A 15,442-nucleotide genomic window follows, 5' to 3' on the forward strand; every position below is an offset into this window, starting at 1 on the left:
AGAAGATAGCTGTTCTAATATTGATTCTTTTTCGATTATTCCCTGAAGTTTTATTGAATATTTTCAATAAAAAATGGTCTCTGGTTCTAATCTGTTGGATATTTGATGCAAACTAATAAGCTAAAGCTTGTAACACTGATTTCATTAAATAAGCTAAGGAAGTAAAGTTAATATACCTGATTTGATAATAAATGTAGATTAGGCTCTTTCTGTCATTAACCACAGAGTCAGTGTATTAGACTTAACGTAATGTTGGACGATTGCAATGTTAGAGCTAATATAATAGCCAATGGCCACATCAAATGAATGGGCATTTGAAATGTACAATAGCTCCACGAAATATACATACACACGAAAAGGATCATTTTAGGTTTGACAGCGAAAAATACAGCTTCTGATGAAATTATAAATATTTGAGCCCCTAACAAAAGAGGTATACTGTAGGTCTCTGCATTTCTAGAAAAACATCGAAAAACAGCTTGAGCTACGTTTAGAAAAATCTTGGACATATTACTTTCTTGAATTAAATTATTGTTCTTTGGACAGCAAAACTTGTCACATAGATGGCACTAACGTCTTTAGAGGAATTAAAAAAGCACTAGCCAATGATGTTAATAACAAGACTTGTTGATAAAATTTTTTTTTAAACAAAGTTCATTCTACCACAAAAACCATATAAATTTCAAACTTTTTAACCAAAATCATTAGAATAATTTCGTATATTTAGATTTCGGTATAATAAAGTGCAAATTTGAAGAGGCTCAAAAGTCGCGATATTTTTTTTTGCTTGTGGCTTTTCGTATTTTCTCCGCTTAACGAATACCTGCCATTTTTGTTTAAAGAGAAGAAAACACACAACATCGCCCACAGGGATAAAAATCGATACAATTTTTGAGACCCTTTCAACTTTCCGTTTGTTATACAAAAATTTAATTGGTTATAAAATTAGTTACCCGAAATATTTCTAGAAATTTGTATGAAAATTTCGAATTTGTTTTTTTAATTTGTCCAAGGTTTGAAACTTGGCACTGTATTAATGTAAATAAGCACCATACACATGAACGCCAGCCTCTCCGCTAGCTAAGTCTTTGTCAATGAGTTAGTGAAAACATATTTGGCTTCATTACATGATTCCATTAGTCTTCGTTACAACGAAAAACAATAAATATTTAATAATAAATATTTACTGCGCATTTCTGACTACATTCTAGGAATGTCAATCCCGCGATCCCGGGATTTTGGTGTTTTTCAATTCCCAAAAATCGCGGGATTGTAGCTGCATATCTATTCGAAACCTGGTCACAAAGGCATTATGGGGAACGAAATAGTAGATGGGATAGCAAAAAGCTCTGTTAGACAACCATTTGAACAAGAGAACGACATACCAAACCGCTAAATACAATATACAATGAAATGGACGACTACATGAAAAAGCGAGTGGAAGCTAGGGGGACTAATCTGACCTCATGCAAAGCAGCAAAAGTTATGTGTAGAACTAACTACCAAAAACTGACTCAATTCGTACTTACGCTCTTGCGAAAGGACTGCAGAACTATCATAGGTATGCTAACAGGCCATAATCTATTGGGTGCACGTGCGTACAAGATAGGGATTGCTAACACGGACAAATGCAGGAAATGCAGGGAGGATGTTGAGGAAACTTTAGAACACCTTCTGTGCGTTTGTCCGGCATTATTAAAAACGCGTTAAAAATGCCTGGGAGCTCCATTGTTTGAGGGTCTGGAGGACATCTCAAAAGCGGATCTTCCAGCTCTGCTTAGATTCGCCAAAAGCGCTGACATCCTACATGATGTCCACTTTCGGTATTCATAGAAGTCGGTCTCCATCTGGTATCGCTAGGGATCAAAAGGTCTATGCGTGGCTTATTGCCAACCAGGCTAACCTAACCTAACCTAACCTAATTTCTTACAAAGTATGAGAAATGGAGGTGGAAAAATCTGTTTTTATAGCAAAATATGCAACAAAAATGGAAACGATTTGTTTTCGCATGCGTGTGCCGAGAGACTAGAAAATAAAACAATTTTTTTCCAACCACAAAATATATGCATTTTTTACATTTTCAGTTTGTTTCATCGATATTTTTTGACATACCTTAAGTTATTTTAACAGGTACATACATATTTATATGCACTTAAAATAAAAAAAGGTAATTTTAAAACCTCTTTATTTATTTATTTATTTTTTATATATATTTTTTATTATAATATATTGATGTAATTTTTTCCTGTTGTTCTATAGCTCGAAAATTTAGGGTATTTTCAGGATTTGTTTTTTACAATAAAAAAATGAAAAACGATATTTAAATTTGTTGGGCTTTGTATTTAACTTCTTTTACATACAAAAATGAAAAAAAAATTTGTTTTTAATTTCAATAATTTAAAAAATGGCGCTGAAGTTGACCCTTCCGAAAAATTGGACCTGGACGGTGTTGTCCATTTTGGCTCTTCCATTTATCTGAAACACAAAACCCAAAAAATTGTTAATCAAGATGACTGTAGCTATGCCCTGGTTGAAAATAAAAAAATTTCGACAAAAAAATTAGAAAAATTGAAATAATAATATGATTCGAGTACGGGCGGTAGTCATTGGATTTGTGAACAACACATTAAAATTTCAGGCGATTCGGTTTTATAGATTTTTTTTTTGACAACACCATGCCGAAAAAGGTCGTTTCGAGATAAATGAGTTTAAAGTTTCAGGTACGGGAGCGCGCGGACTACTCTCTACCTAGTTAATGGGCTGTAGAAGCTATAATATTGGGAATTTCCGCATGAAAATTTCATAGTATATTCTTAAGATACTATACTTTCGAAATATCGAAAAAAACAAAAAATCGATTTTTTGAAATTTCTATGGGGTCCCCTTAAGTTGTTGTGAAATAATGAATATAAAGTCTTTTCTCATTTGATCTTTCCAACGCAAAAAAGATTTGTTTCCTTTGCTACAGACAGCAAGTAGACATCGAATACTTTTAGAGTTGGATGGGTTCGTACCATATGATCTGACAAGTGTAGCCGCTGGATTTCAAATCTTATATCTCTGTTGTTGTTAATGGTGGTTCCCAAATAAACAAAGTCACTTACTTTTATTAAGTGATACAAAATTACTGTCAATAGTGACGTTCGTGCCAAGACGCTTACTGTTTGTTGAATGACAGAATGTACTTCGCCTTGCTCTCTTTCATCATCAGATCTATTCTATAAGTATATACATACGTCTTTATATAGTGTAGAAAAAGAAGAATTGAAGGCGCCTGCTTAGCTAATCGCATTATTACGTAATCTGAAGGCAAACGAGCACATGGAGCGTGTGTGCTTTAGAGAAAAAATGTTACTCTTAAGCCCAAAATTATCGGTGACGTTCATGATTTTCTCTTTTCTCTACAACTGCCATCAATGCCCTTTCGATTTTCATAACTTTTTCTCACGCTCGTTTCAGTAATCAATTTATTTCGAAAAGATGGAAGATTGGCTCAGGTTACCTAGAGTAATGGTAGGAGTGCTACCTTTGATAGCATATCGCTACTACTTAGCTCTTGGACATACCACTGATGTACGCTTATGTATGTGTATAGCGATCCGCTGGATGCAAGAAAGACGCCTGCTGTCCCCGCCATTAACCTATGGGCAGACTTTACATTCTGCCTTTTAGTAAAATCGTGCTGTGTGGATTGTTCTTAGCTTCGATAGTCCTCCTCGACCTTACCGGCTTATCGCTCTCAGATTTATTTACTTAGATACTTAACTCAGATATTTTCTATGCCCCCTCTACATCCCTCGAGGTATTGGTCCCTCGCTCCAACCGGAGTTAAAGGAAATCTATATATATAAAAAGAAGTTACATTTCCTTGGTAATCTTATAACTCAAGAACCGCCGAACCGATTGACACAAAAATTTTAGAGTTCTTTTCTATCTTTAAGGAAGTGGTTTGATTGAAATCGGTGCAGCCGTTCCTGAGTTATGACATTTTATGTGAGTAATGGTTTCCTCTCATATGAAATGCCTGTATGGGGAAAGCATTCAAGAAACTGGAAAAAAATTTTTAACTTTATTTATTTTAGCATAATTTATTTAGCGTAAAAAGCTCTTTCACCTTGCCTGTATATAGGTGACCACCACAATTAAATTAAAAAAAAAAATTAAAAAAATCAACTAATTCAACTGTTTAAACATTTTACGAGTTCTATAAAGAAAACTTAATATGAAAAATTTCTTGCGATATAAAAAAAACATTTTATGTGTGGTGGTGCAAAGCCCACTGGGAAATGCTGGTTATATATATACATAGGTATGTTTATAATATTTTTCTCGCAGTTTTTATGCTTGTACACTTGGTATGAAAAATGGATAGTCATGCATGCCACAGTGAAGTATCAGCAGGATAATAGCTTTGATGTCGCAGTTGCTACCTCCAAAGGTCCTTTTATGGGATGCTTGCTGGTATGCAACTTATCAAAGCATTGGAACCATTTTCAGCTATTAAACTCTCGGATTCAATCTTGAGCTTGGCGAGGCATATTTGGCTCTCGCCTTTTCTGGCTCTACGACGTGCTTGATCTTTCGTTGCAGACTGCGCTTTTTATACTATGCAGTTCCTTTTGGATTCCAGGGTACTGCGCTCTACATGTGCTTAAGAGAGTTTTACCAATTGATTTCAATTGACGAAAACGCTAAGCTCCTCAAAAAAAAAAAAAAAAAAAACAGAAAAGAGACCTCCTATGATTCCGTTGCGAATTTCTCAACAGACCTTGAACCGACTACGACAGAGAATATCTCTTAAAGCTTTTACCAGATATCTGTGCAAACAACATCTTAACATCTTTGGACAATGTAGCGTAGTAAGTAAATATGATATGTAACTGTTGCAGAGATTCAAAATTAAGGCAAATGTTTGTAAAACATTAAATTTTTGTGCATTTACACATTAAATTTGCCACAAGTAGCTTTTTATTATCAATTTAAGTGATGAGTTGTCAAAGAAGAACAGTGTTAAAGGAGTTTGAACAAATGGCAAAAAATACTCGCCCATTCGAACAAAGCCATACATACGACTGCTCGTATATACTTATTATATATCTACGCACATAAAGGCAAAATATGAAAGAGGCAGATACTAAAACAGCAAACATGACACAAAAAAATGTATAAAATGTTAAAAAAGGACATGAGCAATAAAGACAAGAAGGAAGAGAAATTTCTTATCATTTTCTCTTCTTCATTGCTAGTACAAGCAGTTCTTCCTATAGGGAATGGAACAAAATTCGAATGCAGCAGCAAACGCTTTTTCATAACAATGTGAAGGGAAGTTCTAATTGCTATTTAAAGTATTCGTTTTTCATTTAGTAAGAAAATAATTATGGCTAGGGCAAGCTAAAATATACACTAAAAATCAAATTTGAAATGCTTTTAATAAAATAAATATTTTCGCCAGCATGAATGTTTTTACCAGCTTCAACTTTTTTAACGCTTTCTTTTTTGTGATTATTTTTGTATAAACGCATAGCCCATTTTTTAACAGAAGCCGGATAAATACAAATTTTAAATTTTATACAATAATTTGAAAAATTCTACAATTTCATCACACAAACAGTTGAAAAATACTCGTGAATTTCGTACGGATGCTTGCGAGAGAATTGAAAAAATATTTTTGCAGTGAACTTTTTCACTTTTTCTTAAAAGAAAAAAAATGTTACCTTTGGCCACCTTTCTGTTCTTTTTTTCTGGAACTACATCTTATATAGAGGGGTGCGAGAGTTGGCCTTTAGTGAAAATGTTATGATGCCGCTCAGAGCTTTGGTATTCTTGAATCCATTCGGACGACATTGCCCAGCAAAAGTAGCCGCTGGATCTTTATTCGCTGCGCAATGTCTATGTTGTCGTAAGGCTCATATAGCTTAATGTTCGCCTGCAATACTCGCTGCTGAAAACGTGCAAAAGTCCAAAAATCTATCCCAGAATGATATCAATATCATCGGCATACGTCAACAATTGTACGCTCTTATAAAATATTGTGTCACAGCGATTAAGTTCTGCTGCTCGTACGATCCTTTCCAACATCAGGTTCAAGAAGTCACACGACAGCGAGTCACCCTGTCTGAATCCTTCTTTGGTATCAAACGGCTCGGAGAGGTCCTTGCCAATTCTGACGGCACTGATGGTATTGAGCAATGGCATTCTGCATAGTCGTATTAGTTTTGCATGGGTACCAAATTCAGACATCGCGGCATACAGGGAACTGTTTTTCGTACTGTCGAATGCTGCTTTGAAGTCGACGAAAAGATGGTGTGTGTCGATTCTCCTTTCATGGGTGTTTTCCAAGATTTGTTCGGTGGTAGACTTTCCAAATCTAAAGCCACACTGATAAGGTCCCATCCGTTTCTTGATGGTGGGCTGCAGCCTTTCACACAATACGCTTGCTAGAACCTTATAGGCGATATTTAGAAGACTAATCCCGCGGTAATTGGCACAGATTGCGTGATTACCCTTTTATAGATTGGGCAGAGCACACTTAAATTCCAATCGGCAGGCATGCGTTCGTCCGACCATATTTTGTATATGCATGCACGTCGGCCGCCGTGGCCGAATGGGTTGGTGCGTGACTACCATTCGAAATTCAGAGAGAGAACGTCGGTTCGAATCTCGGTGAAAGATAAAAAAAATTAAGAAAGCGGTCGCCCCTCGGCAGCCAATGGCAAACCTCAGAGTGTATTTCTGCCATGAAAAAGCTCCTCATAAAAAATATCTGCCGTTCGGAGTCGGCTTGAAACTGTAGATCGCTCCATTTGTGGAACAACATCAAGACGCACACCACAAATAGGAGGAGGAGCTCGGTCAAACACCCAGAAAGTGTGTACGCGCCAATTATATATGTATATGAACCTTAACAGCTCCTCGCCGACGTGTTTGAATAGCTCAGCCGGCGGTCTGTCGGCTCCTGTGGCTTTGTTGTTCTTTAGCCGCGCTATTGCTATCCTCATATCGTCATGGTCGGGTAGCGAACGACAATTTCGTCGTTGACGATTGGGGTATCAGGATCTTCTTATTCTCTGTGGCATGTACAGCTGTTACTATTTAACAGATTCGAGAAGTGTTCCCTCCATAATAGAAGTATGCTCTGGATGTCAGTCACTAGAACGCCACCTTTGTTCGTACAGCAAATCGCCCCTGTCTTGAAACCTTCTGAAAGCCGCGGAATTTTTCGGTAGAATTTTCGGGCGTTGTTCCTGTTGGCCAGCTTCTCAAGCTCCTCGCACTCATGTATTTCGGCCGCTCGTTTCTGTGCGGGCTTCTTCTTCGGCTTGTTGTTTATATAATATGCAAGATAAAAAAGTCTAAATGAAATAAGACTGGTCAAAATTTATTGTGCCGTAATAACAATGTATACATCAACAAAGTTTAATATATGCACAAGTACATATACGAATATACAAGGGCGAAGGAATTTTCATGCCTTACATTTAAATGTATCACCCACACTAGTGAATGGGGGCGAGGGTGTTATAACTTTGTTTACTTATCAGTTGTTTGTAATAACGAATCGATTACGCTTTGTTTTTCTATCTTCCCGTCCGTTATCGTAAGAAAGTCATTCATTATTGTACGGATGTGTGATAAAGTAAAACTTCCCATTGAAGTGGACTTCCCAGTCAAGTCATTCTTCATTAACGCTCATTGAAATAACCACTTTTATAGCATTGAAACCATTCTCAGCACATCAGTTCATCAACAAAGGACTCACTCCAAATTATGATGAATTTGCATACAAAGTGTCTCAGATGCAGAGTTTTATTTGTGGAAAAAATCTGCACTTCCTGTGAATGACATTTATATGGCGCAAATGTTGGCGCACAAAAATAGTCATTTGACGCAGTTCTTTAACTTACAAGCGGGCATTTCGGATCTGATATTTTGACAAGCATTTACCGTTGGCAGCATCCATTGTATGTATTTTGTATTTGTACCTACAATGAATTTTTTAGTCTGCTGTAAATATTTTAAAGTAATTGCAAAATAATATTAAAAAAAAAATCACATGCAATAAATATGCAAATGATAGGTTTAAAGTAGTATTAGACGCAAAATTTGATATTTATTTTACCTAAAACCCGAGTTTACTTCTCCCAAGGGTTTCGAGCTCAATACTCAATCATTCATGCAGTTAGAGTTTTTTAAAATTGAATTGCTCGACAAAAAAAAAAAAAAAAATCAACTGGAGCAAATTCAATGCCATTCGAACTAAGAAGGTTAGTGCTTTAAAATACACGAGAAATTGCAATGCTACATAACCTCAAATACTGACAAACTCGTTTTTTTGTTTTGTGCATCCTTGTGCTAAAATATCTCAGAAACCTAAGCCACCATGGAAGTACGTCGAAAACCTTTATAATACTGTTTGTACTCTACTTCAATTTTCAAAATTTCTTGCTTGTCCGTGTTATTTAATATGAATAAAATTAAAGATTTATAAGTTTCAGTTATTATAAAAATACATTTCATTAAATTTTTAATGTCGCATGCGTATTTGATCATAAAAAAAGTAAAAAAATTATGATAAATAATTTACAAGCATTTTATGCGAAAATTTACTTAACGATCATATGAAAATTCCAAAGAAGTAGATTTCGTATTCACATGGAATTAAAGCAGATTTATTTTTCATTACTCAGCAATTCTGAATATTTTTCCGTTAAGTCGCAAGTTTTTATTACTTTTTTACTGCTCGTTGAGCGTATTCATATTCCTTTGCAATGCGTTCGCATTTCTGGCGCTGCTCAATCAGTCTCACCATGTCACTCATATGACCCGCTGCTATCAAACAAGCAAGAAAATATTTCCGCTTGTGCGTATTGTAAACTGTGGATGTTATTAATATTTTTTCATGACTGACAATTTTTACATTTTTTCGCAGTTTTCATATAAAATATTTTATTGATTTATTCGTGTTATTCTTTATTGTTGCTTTTGCTTTTTTTTATCTCCCCAAACCAAAAGCATCATCACGAATTACTTTGTGGTTTCATTGGCTGTGGCCGATATGTTGGTCGCCCTTTGCGCGATGACATTCAACGCTTCTGTGGAGATTACCGGCAAATGGATGTTCGGTACAGTGATGTGTGATATATGGAATAGTTTCGATGTCTACTTTTCAACGGCGAGCATCATGCACCTGTGCTGCATATCAGTTGATAGGTAAGTGATAAAACTGGAAAATTGAATAGAAATGCGCCATCGGAAAAATGTAAAGCAAGTAATTTATTTGCAAATTTATGTGCTGATAGCTTCATTTTGTGATAATTGGAAGCACTTATTAAAAAGTTTATTTTGTTGTTGTTTATTTTTTTTTTACTGCAGATACTATGCAATTGTGCAACCGCTCGATTATCCGCTGATTATGACACATCGACGTGTATTCTTTATGCTGATGATGGTTTGGCTATTGCCTGCGCTACTTTCATTTTTGCCCATCTGCTCTGGGTGGTATACGACGGCGGAAAATTGGAAATATTTGAAAACCAATCCACATGTAAGTAGACTCATATATTACACATACATATATATGCACATAAATATCGAAGCACGACAGTGGGTATGCAAATCGTTTGGCAGTACAAATATATGTCCATATGATGTAAGAAGTGGTAGGGTGTTATATTGAACACTGTTTGTGTAAAGTGCATTCATAAAATGTGGCAAAAGGCAATATCAGAAGAAATCAGGAAAAAAATGTGAATATGAAATGTGCCATTAAAATGAAAAATGCAACAAAAGCTTGTCGGTGGTATAATGTTCCAGCTGCTTGATGCCAACCGCTGAACGTATGGGTTATAGAAGAAGCATTAAAGCAGCTGCTCCGTATGCAACCAGAACGTGGCATTTTGATTTATGAGCTTGATTTTTTTTGCAAACACTCTCAGCTCATCAAGTGCACATATGCAAATACAGCCGCGCATATAAGGAAAAATATACAAAATGGAAGTAGCTACATAAGTAAATAGGTATGTATGTAATATTATATAATGTTTGTGTGAAGCACTTAAAAGCGAGTATTGCTAGTCGAGACACTAAAAGGGGATTTTCCGTATTATTTATAACTTAGAGTGCTACTTTAAAGTTAAAAATGAAGTAAAAGCAAGCCAAATGAAGTCGAGGAAGAAAAAAATAGAAGATTCTTAACCCTGGAAAATTGAGTTGGTATCTTGCGGTTACTGTTTGGAAGTTTGCCAAAATAACACCTATTATTTCTAATCTCAAACGAGCTCATACCGATACTTAAAGCTACATTCGAAAGTACGTTATAATCTACACGTGAGGTAATTATAAAAATTCTTCGATATTTATTTAAAAATTAATGAAAAAACACAAAAGTTGCCTTAGTGCTAATATAAACAATATTAATGGAAGCCCTATCTGTGTGCCACATTTTTCTGGCAGAAGGATCACGCAGATGGTTGAGGACTTCGCTGAATTTGGTGTGTCGGTGCTATTACCGCGATTGCCCCCTTTCTCTTTCTGCAAAGTGTAACTGTGTCTTGTTTCTTTTGTTTTTTATTTTATTTATTTATTTTTTGTTTCGAGGACCATGCTTTACGTGGGATTCGAACCCACAACCTCTCTGATGGCAGGCTAGTGCACTAACGCTGCCGAGGCCGCCTAACACCGTATAATAAATAAAGCGTCCTAAAACTAAAATATACATATATATTAGTTAAAAAGAATACGACTCTATTAGCGAAATGATGTAACAAAGAAGAGAATTGATTTTTAGTTATTGTAAAATCTAACGGTATGGAATTCGAGATATCATTAAATTCGCGCAGAGTCCGTAAAATAGGTGCATTGGGCTCAAAATCTTGAAATGAAAAGCGTAAGAGCTCGGTAAAGTTCTCGGAGGAATAGGAAAGAAACGTACAATCAATTTCCCCTTGAATTAAATTAAACACAAAAGAAATTGACAGAATCATCATTCTACACTCAAGCGACTTTAATTCAATTAATAACAAGCGGGAGCTATAAGAGGGATATGGGACAGAAAATTTTAGAGATCTTAGGGCATATTTCACAAACATCTTTTGTACCCTTTCTATTCTTGTAATAGCAAATTGGTGATAAGGTACCCAAATAAATCAAGCTTATTCCAATTTAGATCGAACAAACGCGGTAAACAGTAACTTTATTGTTTACGGTTTTGAGAAGTTTGAGCTTGGAACAACTTCCGAAATTGTTGTCTTCTGAAATAGAAAACGAACGCGGGGCCGATTGTGCTCTTTGTCGTTCATTCCGCGCTCTCGCTTGCACTTCAAGCAAGGTAACGACGCATGAGCAAGATAACGACGATTGAGCAAGATAACGACGAATGAGCAAGAGAACGACACATTTTTTCATGCGTGCAGCCGGCTAAATCGAATTATAAGACATTATTACGTTTAAAACTATATTAAACATATCATTCATGAATAGCAAAACAATTTAAAATCAATTATATTATGAATCTTTAAGTAGTACATCTCTACTTAACTGACCAAACTAAATAAAAACGACTTCGGAGCTCAAAAGGACATAAGAATGAAATAGAGAGCTCTAAAGAAGACTAGAATAATGACATATTGGTTTTTAAAATTTAAATTCCAATTTCGGCAGTTTTTAGAGACATCAAACAATTTTTTTTTTCTTGGTGCCGAATTCCCCTCAATGTACCATACGCTTTATATACAGGAATTGTAATTTTTTTCGACATAGTTTGCAGTATATCTACCTATCATCAACACTGTAATATACCTTTTTCTGTCTTCTAATAATTTATATGGGTCGAGGCACTTACCACGCGATCGAGATATTCTACACTTCTAACTTCACTTCCCTCCCACTGAATCCACCTTGTGATACTTATTTACTTATGATCTATATATATACTGTATAGGTATAAAGGACAATGTCATATAAAACCAAGCTATAATATTTTGGCAGATTTATTTCAATTATTTACAAAAAAGTGAACATTTTCGAAATTATAATGTGAAAGCTTTGAAGCAAAATGTTCACACTCATTCTGAAGAATAGCTGCGTTGTTCTAATTTTCATTCCAAATAGGCGAAACTTTAAATAGGAAACACAATTCCGCGCTATTAATAAATGAAAATGTGAACTCTAGCGACGGATGCTGAGTATGGCTAGTATTTATTGGAGTCCCATATTATTTGAATTGCTTTTTAGTTTATTTAGCGAAAACATATTCGCTCAACTTTGTTGATGTCTAATTTCCAAAGCAAATAAAAAAACAACATATTGAAGGAGCCTTAAGTGTATCATAAGGACGAAGTTTCGATGGAAGTTTTATAGCAAATAGAAAGAGCCAAAGTGAGTCTAGCAGAAAGCAAAGTTGTGCTGCATAACGGCTCAGGGCTATGCATTTATGTACATACTATACATATTCATAAGTCATAAGCAGGAAAATGTGCGTGTGACTGTGTATGGTGACCGAAATGCAATGATTTAAATTAATCTTGCTATGCATATTTCACGCTGCTATCTTCGCAAATGTTGCAGTAAAAGCGGAACTTAGTGACTCTAATACATAAGACTAATATATATTTGCTCCGAAAATGTGTACCTATATATTATATATATATACATATGTGTATATACATTAGGGAGGTAAATGTTCTTTCGACTTCGTTCCAAGCAGATTCGTATTCTACATGAAACTGTATGAAAAAGAGCCCATCTAAAGTCAATTTCGAGCCTTCCAAATTTTCAAAGAAACTGTCGTTAATCTATACGAACTTTATATAAAGATTAAAATGGACCAAAGTATTATGAATTATATTTTCTTTCTAATACAAATTTATAATTGGGTCTTTTTTACTAAGAACAATATATTTTTGTTATTTAATTTTAGTTTAAAGAACCCCATGATGGCGCGACAAAGCAACTTATATATATTTATTTTTTTCATATTGTAATAAAGTTTAAACAATTTCTATCGATAAAGCTTAATATAAAAACCATCTGCCGTTCGGCGGCGGTATAAACTGTAATTGTATTTTAATATAGAGACACATCGAGCCGTAGACTCACCCTTTTGGGTATACAATCCTTTAAGGGGGGAAGCTGGTCTAGAATTTTGAAAAAATCGAAACATTTTTTTTGTCTTAAAAGGTGCTTTAGGGTCTTAGAAATAATATACCAAATGAGGGATGCCAGCAAAAATGTCTAAATGCCCAAATTTTTCATTCGACGGCAGTGCCTCGCAGGTATGCCCCGAACGCTACTTACAACTTTAAACGCGTTTTTCTTGAAATCACTTTTTTTAAACTGGCCGAAGACATAACTCTAAACAAATCTTTACCGATTCTTACGAAATTTTGACAATACATTCGAAATACCTTTCTCCGGAGACGTACGTAGGATTTTTTATTTATATTACATAGTTTTTTTTTAATCAACAATTTTATGTCGTTCTTTATAGTGAAAATTGTAACTTTTTGTTCAAACGTGCACCATTTCGCGAAAAAACAAAATATCGAAAAAATCCTACGTACGTCTCTTTCTGTTGTTATATAGAAACTAAAAAAATTTTATTTTTTGATCCAGGACAAAAATTAAGGAGTTTACGTCTTCGGCAATGGACCCACTAGAAAAGAAGGCGCCTTAGGAGAACTGCTGGACAGCGGCCATTTTGAAATTAATTCAGACGAAAAATTTTGTATTTGTACCATGAAAGCTATATTATTAAACCTATTTCACAGATTTTCGATTGATTCCTTTGTTGAGTCAAAATAAATTCATAAAATATGCCCATTTTTTGCGCTCTAGACCAGCTTCCCCCCTTAATGAATTGGAAGATCTCCGCTCTGTCGGAATCAAGAATCTTATAAAATTTTTGACAGGTACACACTGGTTTTAGGAGAGATAAGGACAAGTTCCCCATGCGGCACCATGGACAATCGCTTCAACCTAACCTACATAGAGACGCATATCACAAATTGAAGGAGAAGCCTAGCCAAACACTTAACAAAGTTTTCTGCATCAATTACATATATAGAGTGACCGACAAAATTCTAAAAAAATTTAATTGCTGCTAAATACAAATAGAGGTATCCTTTTGGCAATACGAGTTGTGCAATTTGTTAGTTTTGTGAGAAATTTAGATGCGTACGTTGTTTTTAGAAAGTGAAGTCCAAAAATGTCATGTGTATCTGCATCAAAATATCTATTTGAAGAAGTCGAAAACGGGCATAAATAAATGAGGGCAATGGTGTACTATGCCTCTAAAGCCGAACTTATTGTTGGTTAAAGTTGAAACAGTTTTAAGGAAAAGAGGTGTTAATGTATCCAAAGGTATGATTCGAGGATGCTTACGTACAGATGACCTCGAATTCTGAAGCACATTGAAATATCGCTGCCCTCCTTATCACACATTGAAGATAGACATGGGCTGAGGCAACTTCGGAATGGAAATGAAAAAACGTAATATTCACAGGTGAATCTTTCTTTTGGGCGATTAGTTGCATGCGTTGGTCTATGTATTCTGCTGATAATCGACAACTTCAACACACTGTTGCACATCGGGTTAAGATTCACGTTTAAGGCTGCTTCTCCGGAAGGTCGTTTATTTGTGTTTACCGCCAATTTGAATGCAATTTTGATGAATAAAATTTACCGAAAACGAGCAATGCCATCAGCTGCAAAGATATTTGAAAGAACTAGCCAACCTTGTAAAGAGTTTTCCATAAAGAGGTGTTATTTTGATATTCAAAGAAAAATGTTATTTTTTAATATAAATGATCGGATGTTTATTTCATTATAAAGAGGAAGGTATGCCGTTCGTTAATAATGGAAAATAACATCAGGCAAATGACCACCGCGACCACGGTTACAGGACAATACCCTGATGTTAACCCTATTGAAAATGTTTAGGTAAAAGGTAAACAAAAACACAAAGACAAACAAATATGAACGCTCAAAGAGTTATCAAAGCAAACTCGGCCGGTGTGGAACCGATTACGTCCACAACGTGCGCAGAAATTAACACAAAGTATGACTTAAGGATGACTGGCCACTCATTTTATTGAATATATTGCGCATTATAAATATTATAAGTCAATACAATTCAGTTTGCTTGCATCGAATTGATCAAAAATGTTCTAAGTTGTCGCGGTCACGCTTTTGTTAGACAGACTGTACGTTTAATCATTAAAATAAATAAACAATAAGCGTCATGTAATTTTTTATACGTAAATCAAAAACTTACAAAAAAAAACAAAAACAATTAAATTTTGTAATACAGGGTGGCTGATGAAAGCCGCTACCAAAAAAAAATTGAATAACTTTTTTTCTTTTTAAGTTATCTGTTCCATTTTTGTTTTAATTTGCAGATTGATCTTTAAAATTTATTAAAATGGATAACTGGGACACGCAAACA

The 15,442-nt window shown here is 35.1% G+C and overlaps 1 protein-coding gene across 1 annotated transcript in view; it reads left to right on the forward strand.

Annotated features, from left to right (window-relative positions):
- The window catches only part of LOC129236197 (octopamine receptor beta-1R), a 101,478-nt gene that overhangs the window by 14,600 nt on the left and 71,436 nt on the right, over positions 1–15,442 (forward strand). Inside the window, exons 2-3 of the mRNA XM_054870440.1 lie at positions 9,013–9,210; positions 9,373–9,544. Of these exons, the coding sequence (XP_054726415.1) occupies positions 9,013–9,210; positions 9,373–9,544 (370 nt within the window). The remainder of the gene's footprint in view (positions 1–9,012; positions 9,211–9,372; positions 9,545–15,442) is intronic.

Source organism: Anastrepha obliqua, chromosome 1, assembly GCF_027943255.1.
Source record: "Anastrepha obliqua isolate idAnaObli1 chromosome 1, idAnaObli1_1.0, whole genome shotgun sequence".
Lineage (NCBI taxonomy): Eukaryota > Metazoa > Arthropoda > Insecta > Diptera > Tephritidae > Anastrepha > Anastrepha obliqua.